The sequence below is a fragment of the Gadus morhua genome, chromosome 15 (genome assembly GCF_902167405.1).
Source record: "Gadus morhua chromosome 15, gadMor3.0, whole genome shotgun sequence".
Taxonomy (NCBI): Eukaryota; Metazoa; Chordata; class Actinopteri; order Gadiformes; family Gadidae; genus Gadus; species Gadus morhua.
The window spans coordinates 13,049,045-13,074,956 of record NC_044062.1 but is presented as its reverse complement, the minus strand read 5'-3'; the positions used below and the strand labels follow the sequence as shown (position 1 = coordinate 13,074,956).

The following is a 25,912-nucleotide window of genomic DNA, read 5'->3' as shown; positions in this document are numbered from 1 at the left end:
GCACAGCCTTGAAAATATGGGTTCAAGTTCGAAATAAGCACAAAAATATAATTCCATAAGCTTTAGTGAATAAGTATTCCATATGCATGAGAATTGGGACTTTTTAAGCTTCACATAAATTCGCGTCACTTGGGAGTCGAACCCCCCGCACAGAAATTCAAGACTGACGCGCTACCTCCACTCTAGCATCTGTCACTGAGACACAATGCGCAACAGTAATCATTGTCTACATAAGGTCCAAAAGGACGATCAAATAACGAACACCCTCTGATGAGAATCTGTATCTCTCATGTAGAACCCCAATTTCGTTGTTTGCACAATGACAATAAAGTCTGAAATCTGAATATCGTCAGACAATGCCAAGGGATCGGTTCTGTCCCGTACAACCCTTGTCTCCGGAGAGACGCCTGTACGAGAAGTGCGCCGGGGTCCACGGGAACACCCACAAATGGTGACGCCATTGTCAGAGGAGGGGCTAGGAAGCTGCGCACGGCGATTTAAGTAACCGATCTCCGGCTAGACTAAGGCTGTGTCCCAATTCAGGGGACGCATCCTTCGAAGGCTGCATTCGAAGGATGCGTCGACGCCGATTGCGTCACAGCGACGCGCCAAGTGCTGTCCCAATTCCAAGGGTCCTTCAAATGCGGCCTACGAATGCAGCCTTCTTTTCCCGGATTTTAAGGATGCATCGGCTGTATCCTTCGCGGCCCAACGTATCCCAAGATCCTTCACGGCCCAACGTATCCCTCCCAAGATTCATTGCGCAGTCAATCCAAAAAATAAAACAATAATGGCGGAGAATGTGGATTTGACTTTTTCATTTAAATGTAAGTATTTGGTTTCCAGTCACTCGAGTATTTAACGATACAAATGTTAAAATACTAATTTGTATCGTTAAAAACACAAATAAGTTATCCTTAAAACTTATTTCATTAAAGTAATATGCAATATAAGTAAGGTAACGTTACAGTTAGTGAAGCTGTAACGGTAACAAAGAACACCCGTTAAGCCCTATAGTTTTAAATTTAAGCGGTCAAAATGGTTTTATTTACCGAAATTGGGGCGATTATATAGATAATTTGCTATTCTGTAACGTTAGATAAATGGACCAACGCGAACACAGGTTGTGGACCCTGGTTTTCAGACCGTAACGTTACAGACGTTGGGATTGATTACACAGCTAACTTGGTTATTTTGCTATTTAAGCTGCTTTTGTTTGTTAGTGTAAAGTAAAACGAATTCTAACATTTGGTTTTGCTTTAGGGAGCAAGGAGCATACTGCTCAATTGATCAAACTCAGGGGGGAGAACGACGAGCTCTTCACCGGGGTGAAACATTCGGCGAGTGTGGCTTGGGGGTAAGGAAACAATCGTTTATTTATATCGTAAGTTAGTTTATAAAAATTATTATAGGCCATTTGTATATCTACATTTGACCATCTTGTAAAGGTTAGTTAAATTAGCCCTCATTGAAAAGCAGGACAGATACAACATCCACAGAAATCGTTTACTACGATGTCCTATTTTGGGTTATTAAAGAAAGACAAAAAAAGTCACAGCTCGCATCAGTACTAGACAGCACTCGAAAAACACACAAAGAAAAAGGGTGTTTTGACTTCTACTGGTTGTCTTATTATTATGGGCTTCATATAGGATGAGGGCTAATTTAAATGTAACCTTTACAAGATGGTCAAATGTATGTATTATAAATGGCCTATTGTTAACATGGGCTATTAACATGATTGATAAATGTGTCTCTTGTTTTCTCTGATTAATAATCTCTCTGTGTTTAGGACAATTCTGGAGAAAATAGGCCTGCAGGGGAAGGTGACTCCCCCGCAGGCAAAGAAAAACTTTTGCTGAAATTTGTTTTGATACTGCTCTTGTTGTTAACTGCCATGATTGATTTCCTCTGCCTTAGGATTGCAAGTATCCAGGGTCAGGAGAGGGGGGAGGTGGGAAACCCACTGCTGCCACTTGGCCCTGGTTTGTCCCCATGGATAAGGTATTGGATTGGGACAGAGGCATTCCACCAACCCCCCTGTCCTAATTGCCTCCATCCCTGAGAACACACCAGGGCCAAGTACAGCAGTGGTGGATCAGGAGGTGGAGGACAAGGATCAGGAGGAGGAAAGACAGCGAGGGCCAAGGTCCAGAAAGAGGGACAGAGAGGAAGACATGTTCCAGAGTCGCTCACTATCTTCCGAAAAGGACTCAAGATTCACCTGTTCAGAGTCCACCTCGACTGCATAGCCACCCTCCCCCTTCTGGCCACCATTGTACACTGTGTTGTATTGTATTATAGTACTTAACTGTGTAGCAACTGCAGTAGCTGCTATCATGGCTGTAACACGGGGAATGGGTTAGCCTAGCGATTGTGGTACTTGCACTTGGTTCTATGAACATCCTTTCTGTACCGACAGCGATATATTGATGCACTTCTTGTGACAAATGTACTTATTGTAAGTCGCTTTGGATAAAAGCGTCTGCTAAATGCCCTAAATGCAAATGTAAGATGTAAATGTTCCAGTTAATAAAAGAGGACATGAGGCTACAAAGGGGGGAGGCAGAGGAGAGGAAAGCCCAGGAAAGCAGGGAAAGAATGGATAGGTTTTTCTCAATTTTGGAGCGTTTGGTGGACAAATAACTTATGGTCTGTTATATTTAACGCATTGTTTATTATTTACATATTTATTGAAACTAACTTATTTAACTAACTTTTTTGATTAACTATTTATTAAAACCCTTACTAACTTTTTTGTATTGACTAATGTATTCGTATGAAACATATATACAACAATAAAACTATTTGCAAAAAACATTCATGTGACTATTTACAACAATTATTATAAAACTACTATATACAAAAACATAATGATCAATAATAATTTTTGTTGGTTTCTTTTTTTCGCGCTGTCTGGTTTAACTTCTGTTAACAGGTCAGTTCAGCTGTCAGGGTTGCTAGGTGACAGGAGCAGCGTGGTCACGCAAGTGAAAGGGCGGTAACGGTTTGTTACGTAAACCAGAAATGCTCCGTAGGCTAGACCGTCCCATTTCTTCGGCCTTCGGAGTGTCCTTCGCGGTCTACGAAGGCCGCATCCTTCGAAGGACGCGGTCTACGAAGGACGCGTCCTATGAATTGGGACACAGCCTAAGCCGAAAAACTGCTCCCGACCAGGTTTGGTTGCGAGCATAAGTCACCATGGTGATACATCGACGCTAAAAGAGATCGACTTTCGTGGTACAACTAACCCAGGCTTGGAGCTCAACATACCTCGCTAACCCTCTAAGCGAGCTTCGTGGTACAGGGCTCTGGTCTCCAGGGGGTAAGCTCAAAGCTCTCTCCACTTCCCACTGAGATTTGTAATTTACATTTGTCTGTGGTTATATATGACAGCGTTACGTTTAAAATTAAAGATATTGTGTTTTCCACAGAAATTGAGCCGCGGTCTCCAGTGGGTTAGGCATAATTTCCACATTTTTTACTTGCTGACGTTTGTGGAGCCCTGAATGTGACGTCACCCGTCATCTCGTCTCTGTAACATATAGGCTTTTGGTTGTGGTAGCAGCCATGGCGACAATGGCTGGCTGCCACAGGTCGCTCATTCAGCCATACCTCTGGTTGCCTGTGACCTATTTGCCGCCAAAAGGGTCGAAACGCTTTTATGGTCGCGACCTAGTCGGTCAGCCTGCCAGAGCCAGCAGACAGCCGCAGCCAGCGGCCAGCGGCAGCCAGCGGCCAGTGGCCAGCCGTGGCTGGCCTGTCGTCGCAGCCAGCCAGCCGATACCAGCCAGGCGTCGCAGCCCGTCATTACGTCGTATAATTATCATACCATCGTACTAAATCATACAAAAATGTTCAAATGAAAGAGGCCGATTGCGTCAGTAAGTTTGACTAAAAGAGCAGAAATGTATCTGACCCCGGAGAGAATCGAACAACCGCCATCCTGATTACTAACCAGGCGTCACTACCGCTTGAACCACTGTGACAAATTCTTCTACAATTTGCACTTATATTAACCTCTATCACTCTATAACGAAGAACTTTGAGCATAACATACCTTATTAGGCTTAATGACATTTAACAAAACAAAAAGGCTATATATAATATATAAAATACATTATTTGAATACGCCCCAAATTGCAACTAATATATCACTCTATAACGAAGAACTTTGTGTAGGCCTTTAATATACCTTATTAGGCTTACTGTCATTTAACAAAACAAATAGGCTATATATAATATCAAAAATACATTATTTGAATCCGCCCCAAATTACAACTAATATATTTTATTGACGCTGATAGACCAACGATTTCATCATTTTAAACTGTAGGCCTACTTCAATATAAAAATAATATTTGCAATAAAGAGCTGTAGGAAGCTTTCGCCAGAGAGCAGGGCTTTCTGGTACTTCAACTGTCTCAAAAAAACCGTTAAGTTACCTTAACATGCAAATTAACTGATAAACGACCGCCCATAGATTTTGAGCGACCAAGCCAGCCAGCGACCACAGCGACTGAAAGCAGCCAGACGAGCGACCTACGTCGCGACCAATGCGACCTACGACGCGACGCACGTCGTTGGCCACTCAGAGAGCTCGGTCTTCCTCACGGTATAGTCAAAGTTAAGTGTAATTCCTGCATTTTGCTTTCAAATATCAGACCGTGACACCGGTTTGGATTGTTATTTTATTTAAAAAGTTACAGCTGAGCATACAAATGCAAGCAATTATGCTCACAACCATTGTGAAAACCGGCAGGACATGCAAAATAAATTACTAACACAAACCTTTTTTTGCAAAATAATCTCTCCAATTAACATATGCCTGTTAAATCAAATGCAAGACATACAGCACAGAAAAATGCATGCACAATATCTGCATTGCTGGAATAGGATAAAAACATTTAAAAATAAATTGTTACTTGCTTGGAAAAATAACAAAGCAGGTTTGATTTACGTTTCTCTTGAAAAACCGTTTTACTGAAACAGTGGTGCTGAATCCGGTTGCACACATCAAGCACGAGAGAACCTTGAGTAACCCCTGGAGCAGCCATTATTGCACACAAAGAAAAAATACAGAAACATACGACCCAGTCATCGGTCAAGCTCAGCCTCTGAGGTTTGACAAAATAATCCTTCCCATCTAGTTACACAAGCAGAGTAGACCGTATGGACTATATACTATGTATATACATATGTATACATTGTAATATCCATTTATACTCTTAAGTTAACAGTGCCAGTGTCACAAAGCATTCAAAAGTACAATGCAGGCCCCAGTAGAACATGAAAATAATTCTGCAAATATTGATGAGGTTGGGTTAGCGTGCATTCATAAAACTCAGCAAAGATTGGTTACAGTATAGGATAACCGTTGTAACATTGTACACCATCTCAAAACATGAACGGCCATCGCTTACAGTATAACAGATTCAGTTTCAGTTTGATTTAGGAATCCCACTGCTAACAAGCAATAGCAGCTATGCGCACAAACACCACCAGATCAAATGTTAAAATATGAAAAAAATAAACAAAAGCAAAAACCTTTGAAAATATACCTCTAACAATAATCTTTAGTCATCCCCCCTAAATATTCATACCAGTTGACCAGAATAAGGCATTAGGCCATTTCTTATATAAAAATAAAATGTTGCAATATTGGGTGATATTGCTCAACATCCAACCAGAAAAAGCAAGGTGATGACAGCTAACAACTACAACCAACTATCGAGAGCTACAACTTTCTGGATAATGTGGTGTACAGCATTCTGGGTAACGTGGTCCAACACTGCAACAGGGGAGTAGATTGAGTGGGGGCCAGGATGCAGGGCGGCACAGCGAATGAGCTACTGATAAAACACCTTATTTTTTTACAAAAATACCTCAAAAGGTTGTACAAAAATAATAACAAAATACTCTTATGGACGCAATACAACCGTTCTAGACGTTGCCCACCGAGCTCATTTCTGAGTGTACTGTTCATTAAATACACCATGACTATCCATAGAAGGGCTCTCAAGCTTTTGCTCGAGGGTCGTCAAGTATTTCAGCTCACCGCGTTTCAATGAAGAGGGGAAGAGGAAGTGGCCCAATGCCAACTTCCTGTTGAATGCATCAACAACAAGAGGAGCAGAGGCCAATGGAAGGATGATTTCTCTCCAGAAATATACACATGAATAAAACCAAAATACCCAGCGGGGAAAACAAATAAAATACTTCTCTTGTAGAGTTTGACGATTGACTCCCACAGAATGTACTCAATCTCTATCATACTTTCTCAAAAAGCATGTCCTCTCTTCATGCAACAGACTATTCTTCCTCCTCTTCCTCTCTCCCCCCCCCACTCTCCCCTCATATAATACTCCCAATGTACTGGACTCTCTCGACCGAAACAACTCCTCCTCTTCCTCCTGTCCCTCCTCTTCAACCCATTTTCTCCTCCCGCAACATGCACCACTTGAAATCGCACCGCCCTTTCTCCGGTCTACTCCTCCTCCTCCTCCTCCTCCTCTTCATCGTCGTCCTCGTCATGGCAGTGGGTGATCTCCTCGGGGGTCTGGGGGAAGAGGTGGGGCGGCTGCACCTCGCTGAGCGAGCGCGTCAGCAGCTGCCTCTTGCCCTCCAGCAGCCTCATGTCGGCCTCCTGGCGGTTGCGCGTGGCCAGCGGGGACTCGGTGTCGTTGAGGCCCACGTGGGCGTGCTCCACCGTCGACTCGTGGGGCATCTGGGGGAGACGGAGCCGGGGTTAGAGAGGCGACGGTTGGACTTGTGGAATTATATGATGTGATGTGATATGATGTGTGAATATTTTTGGGATCATTGAGGGATAAAAAAAAATAACGAAATTGAATTTGAGAAGTTGGTTTGCGGAGCAAAGCCCAATAAAACGAGAGCTCTTGAGGTCTCTGTCGAACTGACGTTCGCCATAAATAAGTACAAATAAGCGATCAGAAACATCCACTATTTCGTCTTCACCTTAATTCACACTACCGTATTATCCCATTTCTTTAACAAGGTGACTCTCCCCCCAACCCTAAGTAAGCAACAATCACGTCCTCACTGAAGTTATAAACACATTCAAACAGATGACCCACCAGAACGTGCGCGGCCCTGAACAGGTAGCTGAAGGGGTAGTAGAGCAGGTTGATGAAGGACGAGGCGTATAGGTCGGCGTAGCGCATCACCTGGGAGGCAAACAGAGTCTGCCGAGAGCCACTGCGGAACAGACTGCCCATCATGCCGTAACACATGTCCATGTCATGGGTGATTTTCTGGTAGAGAGAGGGAGAGACACATGCATATTATATGTATGTATAGAGAGAAACATGTACATAAAGAGAAAGAGACATAAATAATAGAGAGAGAGATTGAATTGGCCGCAGTTTTCGAGTGATCGGACTTGCTGGGGTTTAGATCAGCTGGGTTAAACAATAGACATATTACAAATAGTTAACAACTCTCTCCAATCAGGCAAGTTCCCAAAAGCCTTGAAAACTGCAGCTATTAAACCCCCTTTAAAAAAGCGGAGCCTAGATGCTATTATTAACAACTACAGACCTATATCAAATCTACCCTTCCTAAGTAAAATCATTGAGAAAGTTGTCCTCCAGGAACTTAATTACTTCCTGGCATCAACTGGTTGCTATGACACCTTCCAAGCAGGATTTCGACCCCATACCCAGCACCGAGACCGCCCTTATTAAAGTTGTAAGCGACATCCGTCCTAACACAGACTCTGGCAAAACCTCAATCCTAATGCTACTAGACCTCAGTGCTGCATTCGACACTGTAGAACTAAAAATACTTTTGGACAGGTTAGAAAACTGGGTGGGGCTCTCAGGCACAGTCTTAAATTGGTTTAGGTCCTACCTACAAAATAGGAACTACTTTGGTTCCATTGGCGACTTTGTATCGGAATCAACCAACGTGAGTCCCACAAGGACCCTCTTTATTCAACATCAACATGCTCCCACTAGGGCAAATCATGCAAAATAACAATATTGACCATCATTGCTATGCCGATGACACGCAAATCTATGTATCGCTATCATCAAATGACTATCGGCCCATAGATCCGCTTTGCCAGTGCATTGAGCAAGTCAAAGACTGGAAGTACCGAAATTTTGAAATGTTGAAATTTCCTTCAACTAAATGAGGACAAAACAGAGATAATTGTATTTGGTACTAAAACGGAAAGGCTTAAAGTAACCCAACACCTTCACTCTCTGTACCTGAAAACCTCAATCAAAGCCAGAAATCTAGGGGTTATCATATTCAGATTTACATTTCAACAGTCACATCAAATCAGTTACAAAAATCTGCATATTATCACCTTAAAAATGTAGCAAGACTTAGAGGGCTCATGTCCACCGAAGACTTACAAAAACTTGTACATGCCTGTATCACTAGTAAGCTTGATTACTGCCATGGTCTCCTTACACGTCTCCCAAAAAAACCTCTCTCATATTACACCAATTCTTAAATCGTTACATTGGCTTCCTGTAGGTCAGAGAATTGATTTGAAAATCATGTTGCTAACCTATAAATCCCTACATGGTTTAGGGCCACAATATATAAGTGATATGATTCCACTACTTAAGCCTTCTAGACCACTAAGATCTTCTGAGACCAATCTGTTAATTATCTCCAGAGTAAACACGAAACATAGGAAAGCAGGATTTAGTTACTATGCAACAAATAGCTGGAATAAACTCACTGAGGATTTAAGACTTGCCCCAACTCTGACCACTTTAAAAACAAGACTGAAGACTTTAATGTTTGCTTTAGCTTTCTGCTAAATCTTAAATACATTGTACCTTTCTACCTTTATTTTCTATTTTTTACCAGAGAGATAGATTATCTGAGAAAGGATAAGGGTTGGAGACCCGAGTTCTGTTTGGGTTAGAGACCTTAGAATCCGGGTTGGAGTCCCAGAATCTGAGTTGGGGTTCCAGAGAAAGGACCAAGTTCCTTAAGGTCGGGTTGGAGTACCAGAGAGAATGTTGATCTGATCTTAAACACATTGCACTTTCTAAAATGCTTTTTTAACTGTGCCTTTATTTTCTATATTTTTTACTCATTTTTTGCATGTTTTCTTTTTTATTGTTTAATTTTATTGCATGACAATTTGAAGTTTATATGTGAAGCACTTTGTCTTGCCTTGCCTTAAGGTTATAGTGCAATCTGACTTACTGTTTTTTTTTTCCCGAGCGACTAAAGATAACCATTGATGTAGTAGCAAAACCCTATTGTTATCAATAGGAAGTTGAAGTGGTTACACCAGGGGAAATGCTCACAATTTAACAATATTAGACATACATTAACGAAATGTTGGCAACGTTACTTAATGCAGACAAAGGTTTATCTGCAGAGCAGCAAAGTCTCACGCCTTGACCGTTAGAATCCTGCATATGAACCAGGTCACCAGCTCACATGCCAGACCTCATATTTTTCACGCTTAGAATTCCAAAATGCTTCAAAATTTGGGAGATGAGGAGCTACCTTTATCCTACACTGGATTGTGCTGATGTCAGGCCTCTCGTTGCTACTGCTGTCCAGGTTCCTACAGGAGCACAAACACACGCCAGGGTGTCAGCCTATCCTGCCAGCCTATGAACAAATGGTCCATTGAACCCATTGGTCTGAAATTTGTATTTCTCCAAAGGAGACCAATGGCGTCAATGGTCAACTTTTTTTACAGGATTTTTCCGCCGATACAGAGTTGATTTTTCACAAACACGTATATAAAGCAGGTCTGATGTTAAGTCTCTTATGTTAGGAAAAGGGCCGTTCAGCAGCCAGCAACAAAAGGTGAATCGCTTTAACTTCTTATCCAACATGTTGGATAAATAGTGGTCGTAAACATGGTTGTTTTAACCATGGCTACAATAACAATTAACCAAGGTTACCCACTTGTAGAGTTCTGCCAGGAAGCAATCAAGGGACTGAAGTTCCTCAAATATGGCTGAAACACAGACACAAAATCAATCAATGGGCTCCCAAAAGCCTCACGCACATGCAGGGCTTAACAGACGAAAAAATTCAGGGAAACTATGCAACTTCCACGGACCATCATCAGTTGCACCTCACACAACAAACCTTATTGTGTGTCTATATCAAAGAAGGTTTTTCTATATACATATCTATGTTGGTGATTGTTTCTGTGTGTGTTTATCTGTCTATGTATCCTTATGAAGATCTATGTACGGTCTATGTAAATGCCTAGGTCTATTTCTACAGTATGTGCTCACCGCCTTGTCTAGGTCCTACATGTACACACACAGTATGTGGAGGTATTGAACGTGAGAGCCCTCACCACTCTTGTCGGTCCACACGTGGAGCTCCTGAGCCAGCTCCGGGATGACCAGGAAGGTCCTCCAGCCCTGCCTCTTCTTGGACTTCAAGATGTCTCCAAAGATGTGGTCCCCGATGTACACAATGTCTTTCCCCTTGGCCCCCAGCAGGTCACACACAATGTCAGACGACCCTGAGGCGGCAGGCAGAGGGCATATGTTGACCAGTAAGAGTAGTGGCAGTGATAGCAAGCTAGCTCTATTTATGTTGAGTATATCAGTGATAGCACGCCAGAGCTGTGTATATTGGGACTATCATTGAGAGTGAGTTTCACTCTATGCTTGAACATACTGATATTTCAGGAGACATCTTTTTATCTGTGCTTTTCACTATTTATAAAATTGCTGAAAGTGTAACTTTGATGAGCTGAAACTTTGACAACAATTTATAACTTTGATGAGGTGTGTTTTTGTCATGGTGCAGGTGGTGCGTGATGTCCGACCAGCCACACACAGGAAGTCAAGCTCGCTAGCTAACTACAGATGAAACTGTGTGTAACTTAAGACCTCCAGTACATCTTTGTCACCCTCTTCTAATCGATGTGGGCAGTCTTGAATCCGCTTTGGCGTTCCTACTTAGTCCGTACGCCAGTATAGTCCCGGGAAACACTAGCTACATATAGAGGAGGGCGGGGGTTCCGTCACTGATATGCACGCGCTGTCGACACCATCACCGAGTCGGATAACACCCAACCGATTTTTAACAGCTGACATATTAGTGACTGCTATATTTTTAACCTCCATCATGACCTCAAAACCAATCGCCCCCGACGAGAGGGTGTCAGTGGTCACATTCCCATCCCTCAACGGACTCCGCAAGGGTGTCGGTGCAGCACGTGGAGGCAATTTAAACAGCATGGATATGTGTCTGGTGGATATGATATGGAGGGGGCGAATAGGGACGTCTGGTAGGCTAGGTAAGGACGAGGAGTGGTGTAGAGGTCCACCAGAAGCCTTTACGTCCAGGGTGCTCCCTGTATGATGTTCAGGTGGCGCTGCACCACCATGCGTCCTTTCCTGTGTCACTGCAGCATTTCAGAGCCAAGTAGGGCTGCCACGAAAATCTTATAACTAATTGTTATAACGGGGGTAATCCCTTAAATCCTGGTGCCAGCATGTACAAAACTCCTAGGGAGAATCCTGGGACACTGTAACACTGGGGGTGCATACATCTTTACCATGATGGCCCAAAGCCCCAAAGCTGGCAGTGTAAGAATCAGCGGCAACAGTTTAGCTACACAGGACCAAAGTTAGAAAGAACCTGTGTGCGTGCGTGCGTGCGTGCGTGCGTGCGTGCGTGTGTGTGTGTGGACTACCTCCAGAGTACACAATGCCGTGGTGCAGGGGTCCGGTGTAGGTGCCGATCTTCAGGCGACCCGTGACCTGTTACAAACCACAACAACAGAGCAGGGCAGCTCGGTTATGGAAATAATCATGAACACGATTAATGATCACAGTCAATATTGAAGTCACGAGTATTCAAACGATTCTCTTTGAGTTTGAGTACGTGATGCATTTTTCAGCATTTCTCTCCAAAAATACACTTTGTAACTGAGAACTTAGAAATTTCCCCTTAGAAAAATACAAAAAATGTTCAAATAGAAATCTAAAATAATGTACAAATATGTATCAAGCTGTTCTGACATTTCTAGAAGACAACTAAAACTAAACTAGATTATATTGGTTTTCTGATCGTTTTATGGTAGAATCAAAATCGTGTTCAAAATGGGATCCATTGCACAGCCCTACAACAGAGTACGAAGACACGGGGTTACGGGGATAACTGGAAGCAGGCATTTCGCATGTCCTGCTCCGGCAAACCCTTCCTCAAAGCCTCTGCTCACCGTGTCCACCTGGCGGAGAACCGTGCCCTCGCCGAAGAAAAGAGGCTTGCGGGCGTCCACCAGGATCAGGTCGAAGTACGACTGCCACGGCCTGTGGGGCTTCCCAGACTAGTGAACAAACAAACACACACACACACACACACACACACACACACACACACACACACACACACACACACACACACACACACACACACACACACACACACACACACACACACACACACACACGGGTGCCAACACAGAAACACACACACATGCATGCAAATATACAGACACAAACATACAGACACGTGCATGCACACACACACACACACACGCACACACACACGTGCACACCACACACACACACACACCAATGTCATTATTTCGGTAATAATAATAATAATAATAATGACAACAATAAATTGCATATTGCGTTTTTCTGACCTTGGTGGCCACTCAAAGGTAGTTTGCAATTAAAGGCTCCACCTCCACGCGCTAGTAGTTGTGAACAAAAACAAATCACAGATTAATATTAAAACCATCTGCATTACCTTGGGGCCGTGAGGGAAATCGAAAAGGTAGGTCATGATTTTCTGTTAGAAAGAGGGGGGGAAAAAGGAAAATATGTTCAAATTAACCAATTCACAGGCTCCCAAGTGATATTTTCTGAATCAAACATCAACAACGACAGCTCTACTCCTCATTATAACTAATGCATAGCGTTTTATTTGTATTTATTGGTTTCCCATCAATTCACTCGTGTTTCTCCCGCTGTACGGTTGACGTCAGAGGTGGTTTTCTCGTTCAGCTCACCTGTGTGTACTTGTAATCGCTGTTGGTGGCTAGGAACACCTTGGCCACCTCGTTCATCCGACTCAGCAGCAGGGGCAGCTTGGCCTGGTGGGAGAGAGGAATGCAGAGTTAAAGGCCTGGTGCTGCAGTCAGGAGCTCGCGTTAGCAGTTACACACTACAGCTGGAAACCATGCTGCAGTCAGACGCCACATGCTCCTGTCAGAAGTTACGTGCCACCATCAGAAGCTACATGCTACCATCAGAAGCTACATGCTACCATCAGAAGCTACGTATATCGGTTAGTAAGAGGAGCTTGGTGACTTACATCTCTGACAACGTACTTCTCAAGGTTTTCAACTGTCTTCTCTTTGAGAGAGCCCTAGAGTGAAAATAAATACATGTCATGAAGAGAAGGAGAACACTTGATCCTTCCATGAGATGCAGGGTTTAAACTGGGGGAAGAACCGAACCTTGATATGGACCCAGTCCACGGTGTCGCGGACATCCTGGAACATGCTCTTGTAGGACATGAACAGATCTCCATCTTTGAAGCCTTTCTCACAGCTACAAACCATGAGGGAGAAAGACATCTAAATCAGTAAGAAGACGGTATAACGGCACAAGGCAGGGTTGGTCAGGGGTCATTGAAAGGTTTGTGAGGTGAGATTATGGTTAGTTAGCAGTTAAGTTATGGTGAAATTCAGGATTAGGGAAAGATAAAGATGGTTTAGCAAGGCTTAATTAAGATAAGGAAAGGTAGGGTTTGTTAAGGTTATGGTTAATTAAGGTATTTTAAGGCCCCCCCCCGGCCTCTCATTTACACGAAAACACAGTTTTTATCACAGAAAACAATCATTTCTAAAATCTGTGGCCAAAGTGGAGATTTCTGAAAACGCCGGTTATGTGTTGTCGTGTCAACGGGGAGAAACAGGGTTTTAGGTTCTGAAGCGTCACATTATGCGCCAGGAAACGTCATATGAGCGCCCTATGTTTACAGTTTGTTTGTTACAGGAAGACGCTCGTGTTATTCGTTGTTGTTGATTCTGATTGGCTTGCATGGCTTTATCCTCCTCCCTACACTGCCGCCCATAGGTTTGGCATAGTTATAATGGTGCTCAACAGCGTATTTATGCGTTTTGATGTAAACGACAACTTTTTTGAAAACGATGTGTGCACAATGTTATTTTTTATGAAAAAAAAGGAGGGGGGGGGGAAATATTCGTTTCTATAAATACCCTGCTACGTATAAACGTGGCCTAAGTGAGGGTTGATAAGGGTGTGTCGGTTCGGTGCGGTTAGTGTCGGTTCGGTGCGGCTTGGTGGAGTAGTGAAGGTGCGGTTTGGCGCAGCTCAGTTACAGCTCGCGTTTTCACCGCTGAAGGCTCGATTCCACCGGAGACGTACGCGCCGCGGCACGGCTGCGCCGCGGTCACCGCTGCTGATCGCTTCCACTCTAATCAATGAGACCATTTCCACCGGGCGCGCCGCGGAACGTTTCAGAAGCGTCCCAGGAGCGGCGTGCCGCGCTGCGGCGCTATCTTTCCGTCCAATTCTATTTTTGCCGCGAGCCGCTGCTAAACCGCGTCAATTTCGACAGAGCAGGTCGAGCCGGGCAGGAAGTGAAAAGTAAAAGCCATAGAGCATCCGGTCAATTTTCAAAATAAAACACAAAGCTCATGTAACTTCACATCAACATTATTACGTCATGACCGGTGGCACCAGGTCAGCAGTCAATCAATCAAAGGGTCTCAGAGGGTCGGCAACATGGACGACGAGAGACTCATTGTCGAAGATCAGCAACATGAAGTCATTTATGTACCAAATCATCCTTTTTATAAGGAAAATGTCAGAAAGGACAAAGCGTGGCATTTAATTGCAATAGTTTTGGGAGTGGAAGGTGAGTACATTAGGCTTAGGATTATCGCGTGATCTCGTGTGAATACGGCTGGCTCGCAAGGCAGCGCTACGCTGCCGTTACGCGCCCGGTAGGAATGGACGCATGGCAGAGGACGCGGCCGTTCCGCGGCGCAGCCGTTCCGCGGCGCGTACGCGTCCGGTGGAATCCCGGTGTGACAGTAGCCTTATCGTAGGGTGGGGTTTAGGCCAGATGGCGATAGCCGCGACAGCTACGTTAGCATCGTGATCTCATAGCAGCCCGACACAGTGTACTGTAGCCTGCTAATAAATCCAAAGTAAAATAAGAACGCAACACAATGACAAAGTGCAAAGTGCAAAGTGCATTCCTGCACAAAGTGCAGGAATGTGGAACGTAACGAAGGACAGCCAACTTTTGCGCAACATTTTCTTCAATAAACTAAGCTTTCGCCGTTGTCCAGAAATACTTTGCGGGTAATAATGTGTTCGTTTGTTATTATCCCCCTGCCGCACAGAAGTGCGATTCTGTCGACCGAACAACGGACGGCGTGTGTAGCTCGAACTTGACGGCACCCTTTCAGGCGTCTCAGTACCCCAACGGAGGAGTACTGCGAGACCAGTACGGCTCAATACGGCTCAGTCCGGATGACGCCCACTTTTCGCAGTGAAAATGCGACCCGTGCCGCACCTTTGCGGACTGAACCGACCCGCACCCTCCGGTGGATACGCGCCATAAGTATGGTTGAGATTAAGTTAAGGTTAGCGTTAGTAAGGGTAAGCGTTGGTTAGGCTTAGGGGAGGCTTACCTTTTGTATCTGGAACAGTTGGAGAAGAAATCCACAAGACAAGCGAAGAGGTAGGTCTCTGAAGATGACACATAAATCATTTTAATTGATATATATATATACACCCAACATCTTCTTTCGTTGACATTCAGTCATTCATACCAGGGAGGTTGAAGAGTGTGTTGAGGATGTAGAAGCGGTCCATGTCTCCACGCTGGATGAACTTGTTAGGATACATCTCCCTGATGTCAGGCCTGGGGATGAGTACATGAATATGAATGGGTGACACCTTAACTACCACTGAAAGTCATAATCCATAAAACGTTGATTTTATTATGGATTATTTATTTTTTTAACCACGTATTGACAACTTCTGCAGAGTCTGAGGTGCGTTTAGACCACATGGAGCCACCACCTTCAGAAGAGAGGTCGGGTGATTGGATACGTGCATGTGCGCGACTCACCCACGCATGAAGTTAAAGCCGTGCGCACACACAAGGATGTTGCCATAGGTGTCCACCTTCAGCAGGTTTCCATAGGTCGTGTCAAACACCAGACCTCTGAGAGAGAGACATTGATTGTAGAGGGAGAAAGAAAGAGAGTTTAACCATGACCCAAGTGGTGAAACATAACCCTCCGGGTCTTTGAGTAAATTAAACGTTAAATCAAATGTTAACCATGGCCTTTAGCTTGGCTTTTCAAAGTGTGTTTCATCGTTTCCTTTTATATCATACTTTTATATCCATATGGTATTCCACTTGTAGGACAATTAAGCACTTAGACACTTAGTAAATGGTGAAAGATATAAAATCAAGGGGGAGGGAGAAGGTGAGACAAGAGGGAGAGAGAGACATAGAAAGAAAGAAATGGAGACAGATAAACCGAGAGAGTGACACAAAGGGAAAGAAATGGAGAGAGCCAAACAGAGAGAGAGGGATAGGGGGCGAGAGAGAAAGAGAGGAGCACAAGTAGGAGAGGAAACTCTATATTATTCAAACATGTAATCTGAACGGAGCATTTGAATGCCAGGCCAGGCCACGGCGTGACATTCAAATCAACGTTGTTTTCCTGCGAGTCCCATGCAGTATCTAAAGAACAGCAGGAGCAGTGCCGCGGGAGGCTTGGCCCACCGACCTGGTGGGGAAGGTGGGGTCGTACACGAAGCTGGACAGCTCCTGGGGATAACCGATGGAGACCAGCCGGGCAACGGTCAGCTCGAAGCCCAGCGACTCGTACTCTGGAGATTTGTACACTATAACACACAAAGACACACAGCGCTTTAGTTTGTGCCTTCGTCTGGCCATTTTGGGTATGGATATGCCTTCTGATTCGACGTTAATGCCTACCAATCTAAATCGACCCCGGTAGTCAACCACTATGCCAATTGCAAGCCCAGATATTTAATATTTTAAACTATATATTTTAAGATGATTCATTTTTCATATCCTTATGTTTTGAATATCCTTTTAAGTGTCTCTTTGTATCCCCAATGCACTATAACATACTCCTTGTCTGTGATATCATACCTGGCAACACAACTCATTCTGATTCTGATGATAAAAGGGGTTTCGTAGGGAAATAAAGGAAGTTGTTTTCTATATTTTAGGTGATGACCCACTTCTAAAAAAAGGAGTAGGGGAAATAAACCAACGCAATGTGAACTCCTGAAGAGCAGTTCTAGGAAATACCAGGCAGGGCAGGGGTAAGCTAGGTTGGGTCTGAAGGGCTTAGAAAAGCCCCCCAGCCTTCGCCAACAATGCTTGACTGTGTGTGCGAAAAGGACTCTGCCGCGATATCATCAACATGACAGGTATGTTGGACCTGAAGCCAGTCCTGCATGCCGTCTCCCTTAATGCTCAGCTGTTGACTCACTTGTCACACATTAAAGGTAATGGGCAATAGGTTATTGTGTCCAACGACCAGGGGGAAAGGTCAACCTTCTTAGTGCAATCCCCAAGAGAAAGCATGAAGCCAGGGAGCTGAAGAGGAGCAGGGTGACAGGGTTTTCTACGGCCCAGGGGTTGGGACCTGCTCTTTATGTTCTGGTAGGTCAATAAAGTAGGTGGTCTGGCTCAGCCAGTGTGGATGTGTGGATCTGGAGAAAGCTTATAATGACCATTGTCCCTGACAGGAGTTCTGTGGGAGGTACACCAAGAGAATTGGACACTGTGGTTGGCATGTGGGCACGATCTGTTGCTCCATACCGGGTATTGTGTCAGGGGTCACGTATGAAATCGCTCAGATACATCAATTGTAGAATATTTGAGAATGCTTCATGCATATAGAGTACTATTCTTTCTTAATTATGTACTACAACCTGTAGGAGTTTGTAGCCCAGTATATTCCGGAAAGCAATACTGTGAATCTGTGAATGTTTTACTTTTCAGCCATCCTGTGCTTAGCTTAATATCTTGCCAAAGGACTCCCGTTTAATATTAGCCTGCTGGCTAACACCGGCACATTTGCAGAAATGTCGATTAATGTGCACTGTCCTTTAAATAAATACATGAAATGAAAATCCGGAGAATTGGCTATGTTTTCCCAGCGCTGGTCTGCACGTACCTGCTAGTGTGTAATCCATGTCAAAGCCAAAACACTTGATCTTCTCCATGGCCAGGCTTCTGTTTACAAACACCCTGCAGAGGGGAACATTGGCACACAGTCAACTGACACCTAAAAACACCACTGGGTTACATTCATCGTCTACAGCACCAAACACCTCCAGACATTCAGGATACATTCCTACACCAAATACCACAAGACGTCCGGATACATTCCTACACCAAACCACAACAACAACAACAGCAGCAGCAGCAGCAGCAGCAGCAGCCGTACAGAGTTCTAGAAGAGTGCAATGATATTATTGGGTTGGCTGTTGTCTGATGGACCATGTTGAATTGATGCCTTTGTTTTCTCTCTTAAATCATGAGTAAACAGACATTTTAAGAAGAGTTGGTTCTGTCTTAAGTGATGCGAAATGGATGGATTACACTGAGCAAAGCAATGGTAAGCCATTGCAACAGTGGATGTCATCGCTTACGAAACAGGTGAACAGGAACAACATGACTCCCAAGCCGACAAACCCACCCATAATATCGCATATCCTCTCCTGACATCTGTAAAACAGTTATTCTTGCTGTTGCTAGAATGCTTACTGTTGTTTTCACATCAGAGTCTACTGAATTCAGTAAAAAAAAAAAAAAGAAGGAAAGAATAAGAATGCTTTGGGGAAAGGCTAGGATTGCTGCAGGTTAATGCATTTTTTTTAAGGGAATGTAAATTAAACCCACACCCGCAACATGCATGCATAGACCAATCAGAGCATCTGAACAAAATGCTTCCTTGCCACGCCAACATATCCTCACCATTTACTTGTTCACCTCAGGACAGCAGCAACTCTGTGTCAACATCACAGTTTCATATCAAGCAATTCTTTCTAAAAACAGTGCTACTGCTTCCCTACTGCGTAATGTCCACACACTGCTAACATTCAAATACGGACGATGCATGCATTGCAGTTACGCTAATGCAATGGAAAAAACATAAAGGATTGTAGAAAATAGGCAGCAATGATCTGCACCTTTTTACTATCAGACCTTATCATCCAAAGTATCCTCCACTTTATTCAGGTACAGCTCATTAAGGACCCGGTAGGGGTTATGGCTTATTACTCTGGGAAGCTTACACATCACCTGGGAAATTGGAGATCAAACTCAGAACATCTCAGCTGGGAGTCGAACGCCCTAACCGGTGGACTATAATGCATCCCCTCATCTGTTCATCTGCTTAGTAGCAAAGGCGTCAGGCACACAACTATCAGAATCAAGATATACTCTGATTTCCCATTTTCCTTTTCTACAAATTGCTACCAACATCTCATCTCCCAAATCAAGTCAGGTCTAATCATGTAGCCTTTAATCACAGTAATGGTCTCAAAGAGCTTCCCAGGCCCTCATTATATGACCCCAACCTCTCAAGCCTAAAGGGCAAGGGAGAACTCCCCAAGGACCAGAGGGACAAAACACAGAAGAGGGATCCTTGCTTCCAGGGATGGTTATGAGGGCAATAGGGGCTGAATAGGTAGACGTATCACACTACAACTGACAATAAACATGAACTACACACTGGTGTCTTCCGCCTGAGAGCCCCAAACAGATCATCATGGCTGGGCCCTTGTCCTCCTACCACATTATGCAGTGTTCATGTTCTCTGCTGTGACGTGTGCGGGAGGCTGAAGTTTATATTCAGATGACATTGGTGGACGGGCAGGTGACCCTGAACCGACTGAAGGGTTATTGAGATGGAGGGATGAAAAAAAAGATGGCAGGATCACAAGGGAATGAGACGAGAGCACATCACATCCACAGACACTTTCCCTGATCACCGGCTGTGGTTTTGATTTCACGGTGGTGACGATGGTGGTGGGGGTTGGTGGCCTAGTGTCAGTATGGGTAAAGGCTGAATTATACTTGTGTCGAATAGCCGCCAGAGGTACGCAGGGGGTGTCTTAGCCAGCGCTCGCAGTTAGGTTCTGCCATTAGACGGCTTGAAAGATTATCTCCAAAGTTCAATGACATCGGGAGACACCTTCAGAGTGTGAAGATGATGTGTCGTGTCAATGAACAAATTAGTGAACATACTCAACTCGTCTTTCGTATCTATTTACTCCTTGTTGTTTTCCCTGTCGTCGAGAAAAAAACCAGAAGACCTAACAGGGAAGACGAAGAGGGCATTCCGTAGCCTGTAGGTATAGTTACATTTTCACAGCGGTGCACGTAACCTATGGCACATGCAGGTGACGCAGAGACCCACGGTGTACCTACAGCAGCTATTAAACGCTGACGTATCATTCAGCGTTAATGGTCCATGACGTGATGGAGGATCAATTCACTTCATGGACATTGATCCAACAACAACAAATAAGGAAAGGATTAAGCATTAAGTCAGGATAAATTACCCGGCAACAGGACAGCGTACCTCATTGCAGGGTGGATTGGGGCCAGATCCCTTGGAAAGCTTTGCAATAGAGAATAAATGTGCCATGATAACAAAGTTACCACTGTTCTTGTCTGTACTTGCACCTGATCTGTCTTTGTGTATGTGCTCTATCGAGCGTTTAACAAGGATAGTTCTGGTCATAGCAGATTAAAGAATACAATAAAGACAACACCAGTACAGGGCCTGTATATACAGGCTTTTCCATTGAATGAATAGGCATACTGCAGAAAGTCTATGGTAAACCGAAATTCAAGTGCCTTGCATCTTTACCATCTAATGGACTATATGTTGCATGGCGAATAACTTATTTTTCAAGATGTCTCTCTTTCTTATCTTTTACCTGTGGTGGGCTTCACGACGGTATTTCTTCATCGCCATACCGTCCATGTTTGCTGGCAGGTCGGCGTAGTTCTGTAATCGGTCACTCCACGAAGTCGTCATCTCGGATTGGTTCCTGCGAAATTTAGGAAGTACCCAAATAGCTTATGATGTCAAAGTTTAGCTCTGCACATTGAGGTCTTGGTTTCAACAACTTGCAATCAAATCAAAATACAGTATTAACTTCAAAGCAATCGACATGCCCTGCATCACGGAATAAACGCAGATCCGATCACTAGGTATCAACAATAACGTTCACTGAACAGAAACGATCGCTAGCTTTCATTAATAACGTTGACCGAACAGAAAACATCAATAGGTTTCATCAATAACGTTAACTCAACAGACTAGAACACTAGGTGTCATCAATAACGTGAACAGTTGCAAGAACAGAACAGGACTGCAGATTTAACCCATAAGCTAAGGAGATAATATCAAATCCAGACATTTCACTCAGTAACAGGGCTACGTTTCGAATAAACTATCAACCTCGAGTTGCTTATCTGCAAAAATATGCACATATTTAGTAAATATCATAGAATATACGAGGTAGCTTTTGACAGGTTGAGGGATTTTTCGGGTTGAGGTCGGCAACACAGTTCAGACAGCTGTAAAGCTAACCGAGCTAGCACAACTTTTTAAAGACCTACAAAAACAAGTTGATAACTTGTAAATTGTGGCGACTTGTTATTTAGACTACCCGTAAATACATATTATTCAAACATGGTTTGGTGAAACACAATAATAGAGGACGGGGAAAGAGTAACTCACCAGTAACTCTTGTGTAATAGCGTTGCGACTAACAGATTCTGTTGTGGTGCTGGTGGTCACTGAGCTGAGCATGCGCAGTCAGCGCATTGCGTTTCCAGTTATATCTGATCACAGTGCAAATAACACCATAAGGATAATGTTTGTTGCAGACATTTTCCTTTTTTTTATTGACAATCTCGTAATAATATTAATAGCTTTTCCAAGACATGAACCGAAAGTTTACTGTATATACATAAAAAAAGACTAAAAACAAATGTTTTATGAGAGCACAGATGGAAAGGTGGGTCTTGCTCTATTAACATTTATTTCAGTCATTAAAATCTATTGTCTATTCTAAAAATTTTGAGTAGATTTTGTTGAATTGGACGGATTGATTCTAGATAGGCCCAGGCGTTGAACCAAAGGTCCCCCTATAGGCTTACAATGTTCAATAACCTTTCAACAATAGGTCTAAAAACGTTGTTATCTTCTGATAGCTCAGGCTGTAACCTTAAATTCAACAGCTTTATTGGCATGAAAAAATTGCCTTAGAAGTGAAAAAATGTAAGGGGCAAGAAATCGATTTAAAGTAGGTCACTTTTCATGCAAGGTTACATATAATGCACCAACCAGGGATTTATAGGATGTAGATTAGAATATACAAAATAGAGTAATAGACCCTCAAATATAAAAGGTATTAAATTAAAATATTTCTATAAAATGTTAAAGAAAATCTATAGTTATTATATTCTGCAATGTTATTGTGTATAATTGTAAACATTATAAACTCTAATACAAACAGCAATACTCTAATACAAAGAAAAATTCAGGTTTAGAAGGTACGGTATAAATGCATTTCAGCTTTATTTGACAAACATTGATTTCTCTCCAAAAAATATGGTTGTTTGCTCCTTACAGGACTTTTAGATTTTTTCCTGTCGATTCTCAGATAATTCTGAAACTGTAATGTTGTTCAGATGAAAAGTTATTTTTATTATTTCCTTTTGTACCACTTTTAGGTGTAACTGACAAAAGTGATGGTGTGGTCTATTAACAGGAATGTTTATAGACGTTCTCCATTAATTAAGCTTACTTAAACGTAAAAAAGGATAGGATTTTCTCAGTACCAAAAATAAACCAACAAATAGTTTCTGGTGGCACTCTTTCACAGTTCCGCCATGTCTCAGTATGATAGAAGAATATAGTTTTAAGACAAATGACCATTGTAACGTTTCTTTAAAACGTAAATACTGAAATTACAGATAAACTGTTGATGAAGTCAAAGCTAAGCTTAACACGGTATGTAACTACAACTCCAAAAAATGTGGCTTTGATATAAACAGGAACAGTGAAACTAATTATCTAAACTTGAACGAGCCACTCCATTCAACAAGTGCGGGGTGTATTCCTGTAACAACGCCGGTGCGTTTCGCAGCATTTCTTCCAAATGCCTGACCGTGTCCACGTACAGCGCCCTCTGCAGCACAAACACACGAAACAGATTGACCGGCTCTGCAGTTCTGAACACCTCTGGCACTCCGAGTTCCCCCGGCAGATGCCTGTTGCCAATCAGGACGTGGTGGAGCCTCTTCTCAGTCAGGCTCCTCTGAAGGAAGGCCAGGGCGTCCCTGAGCCGCTGGTCGAGGAACCCGCCACCCCAACTAGACGGCTGTCTTCTCAGTACCAAGAGGTGCAACACGACTGTCTTGAGATGGTAGTCTGTCAGAGCGCTCTCCCCGGTCAGTCCCGTCTGCTTCTTATGGAGGAAAGTGAGAATCTGCAGGCAGTGTAAATGACAGGGGTTTTGCGGTAGGGTTCTCGTGAAATGTTTGAGCAAGTTCCTTTCGTAGACGGCCAGCGACATGGGCCAGTAGGTGTCAGGCGTGGAGCTGGTGTCGGACGGGAAGTGGGAGACGAAGTAGGCCTCAGTGTCGTCCAATTGGACTGCGGGGATGAGGTTCAGCACGATGACCTTCCCCGAGCGGAATCTGACCTTCAGGGCGCCAGCGGTGTCCAGCTGGTGGAAGGCCAGCTCAAAGTCATACTTGTGAGCGATGCGTCCCCACGCTTTACTCACGGAGAACTGGAACCACCTCATGACCTGGTCTTTGGACAAGGAGGAGGTGTCCCTGGAGCACAGCAGGCCGTCTTCTTCGCTGCGCTCCGCTTCCTCTAACCTGGCGGTCTTGCTGTGTAGGAGACAGAGCACGTCCTCCCCGACGACCACAGACTCACACACACAACCAGCGCCCAGATTCTTATTGTTGACCTCGATGGCGGCAAAGCCCTGCAGGTCAGGGGGCACGCGGCTAGCCGGGCTGCACCACAGGTGGTACTGGAAGGAGTATGGCGCCGGTAGGGTGAATGGCACGATAAGGTCGCACGTAAGAGGCTTGTGCGCCTTCCAGGACTCGAACATGCTGCCGACTCCCAGGAAGTCCCCCAACTCCATGCGTGTCTCCGCGTTGCAGACGTTCCTCATGGACTCAAGCAGGTTGTCTGCCAAACCCTCTACAAACTCCTGGACCCTCCAGTTCTCATGGGATAACGTGTGGAGGCATCGGTCACAAAACTGCCTCAACAGGCCCTTGTCGATTGCGAGCGTTCTGGCCCCAATAGATCCATTCCCTGGATACATTTCCTCGTCTTCGATGGTCCACGTCTCCACGTTGGCGAGATCCACCCGGCTGACTTCGACGGCGAGGAAAACGACCAGGGAGACGGCACTCCAGAAGTACCAGACATACGCTTCGTCAGGGCTCTCCTCTGATTGTTGTGGTTGTGACTCCAGCCTGGACCGCTCTTCCTCCTCCAGCATGGACTGTTCCCGAACCAGTCGCTCCTCATGAGTGCGCATCTGTTCCTCGTGCAGGCGCATGCGGGTCAGCAGCTCCTCGTCCTGCTCTGGCAGGGTGGCGTTCTCTTGAGAAAAGAACAGCGGGTGGTTCAAGATGGCTGCTGCCACCACCAGACATACCCGCGCGATGGCGCTCGACATCTGGAGGAGACTTGTCTCACTTCATTTCAGACCTTTTAAGAAATCAAGTCACATCCAAGCACAGCATTGCCCTTGTATGTTTCCTTTTAAAAGAGACACACATGATACAGCTCATTAGAACAATCTACACAAACTTCAAGAGACAACATTGCGAGTGGATGAGATTTAGAAATGGATAATGCAAGTTTAAATCAATATCAATGCTGCCTTTATAATAAAATACGAAATCATGTCTGTTAATAGAGCCCTGTACATTGAACTTATAGGGTTTTACATGCAGAAGTTAGGTTTGTCTGATCAGAAGTATATCTATTCAAATATGTTGAATTTTATTTGCCTGATGAGCATCCCAATTTCCTATCAACCTCATTCCCAGAAAGAAAGTAACACACATTAAACCACCTGAAACACACATTCAACAGAAAACAAGACAAATGGAACGGCACTTCAGAAAAAAAACGTGAAACACAAGTTTTCTGGGCTGGTCGTTATTTCCGTTACAAGAAAAGAGTGACGCACAACCATGATCATGGGAATGAAAACATGCAGTCTATCAAAATACTTGTAGCATTTTTTCTAAAGAAAGGAACCCAAGGGACTTTCTACAACGACGGACGCTCTTATTTCATGCGCCAATACGTAAGACGTAGCAACATCTAAATAACTTGAACAACATTAAGGTGTCTTGAGCGGCGTCTCACCCATGTACCTTGGCAGCAGGTCCTGAAACACACCGTCACACATCTTGCCTGGGGATCGTAGCTTACCTTTGACTGTTTTTAGTGATGCGGTTCAACGAGAAACGGGAACTAGACTTTACATTTCCTGGCATTGCTGTCTCCACCCTCGAAAGGAACAGCCTACTCACCACTTCCTGTTGTAAAAGGCAACGGTAACGTGGATATATATTAAAGCTATGTCGTGTGTGTGTGTGTGTGTGTGTGTGTGTGTGTGTGTGTGTGTGTGTGTGTGTGTGTGTGTGTGTGTGTGTGTGTGTGTGTGTCTTTGTCTGTGTGTGTGTGTGTGTGTGTGTGTGTGTGTGTGTGTGTGTGTGTGTGTGTGTGTGTGTGTGTGTGTGTGTGTGTGTGTGTGTGTGTGTGCCAGTGCAGAGAGAAATATATAGGTAGCCTATCTATATAGGTGTCAGTGCA

The 25,912-nt window shown here is 44.0% G+C and overlaps 2 protein-coding genes and 1 long non-coding RNA gene across 8 annotated transcripts; 1 reads left to right on the top strand and 2 right to left on the bottom strand.

Moving 5' to 3' along the window:
• Positions 1–4,672: 4,672 nt before the first annotated feature.
• On the bottom strand, positions 4,673–21,888 carry nt5c2a (5'-nucleotidase, cytosolic IIa). Of its 2 annotated transcripts, XM_030378597.1 has the most exons (19): positions 21,785–21,888; positions 20,976–21,089; positions 20,615–20,653; positions 18,200–18,273; positions 16,772–16,889; positions 16,102–16,197; positions 15,800–15,891; positions 15,659–15,716; positions 13,448–13,541; positions 13,303–13,356; positions 12,998–13,081; positions 12,736–12,777; positions 12,200–12,307; positions 11,672–11,738; positions 10,319–10,489; positions 9,916–9,967; positions 9,505–9,565; positions 7,098–7,274; positions 4,673–6,727 (listed from the first exon to the last, which is right to left on the bottom strand). In XM_030378597.1, exons 2-19 carry the CDS (start codon positions 21,074–21,076, stop codon positions 6,488–6,490), a joined length of 1,728 nt encoding a protein of 575 aa, XP_030234457.1. In that variant the 5' UTR covers positions 21,077–21,089; positions 21,785–21,888; the 3' UTR covers positions 4,673–6,487. The 2 variants fall into 2 exon arrangements, with proteins under 2 accessions (XP_030234457.1, XP_030234458.1); XM_030378598.1 differs by lacking the exon at positions 20,615–20,653.
• A 706-nt stretch (positions 21,889–22,594) lies between these two features.
• Positions 22,595–25,667, bottom strand: itprip (inositol 1,4,5-trisphosphate receptor interacting protein). 5 transcript variants are annotated; one of them, XM_030378602.1, is made up of 2 exons: positions 25,463–25,667; positions 22,595–24,685 (listed from the first exon to the last, which is right to left on the bottom strand). In XM_030378602.1, exons 1-2 carry the CDS (start codon positions 25,503–25,505, stop codon positions 23,118–23,120), a joined length of 1,611 nt encoding a protein of 536 aa, XP_030234462.1. In that variant the 5' UTR covers positions 25,506–25,667; the 3' UTR covers positions 22,595–23,117. The 5 variants fall into 5 exon arrangements, with proteins under 5 accessions (XP_030234462.1, XP_030234460.1, XP_030234461.1 ...); XM_030378600.1 differs by having other exon boundaries at positions 22,595–24,844; positions 25,463–25,663; XM_030378601.1 differs by having other exon boundaries at positions 22,595–24,844; positions 25,529–25,662.
• On the top strand, positions 22,665–25,093 carry LOC115559633 (uncharacterized). The gene is made up of 3 exons (XR_003979619.1): positions 22,665–22,784; positions 24,258–24,260; positions 25,005–25,093. It is a non-coding gene; the product is annotated as an uncharacterized LOC115559633 (long non-coding RNA).
• Positions 25,668–25,912: the final 245 nt, after the last annotated feature.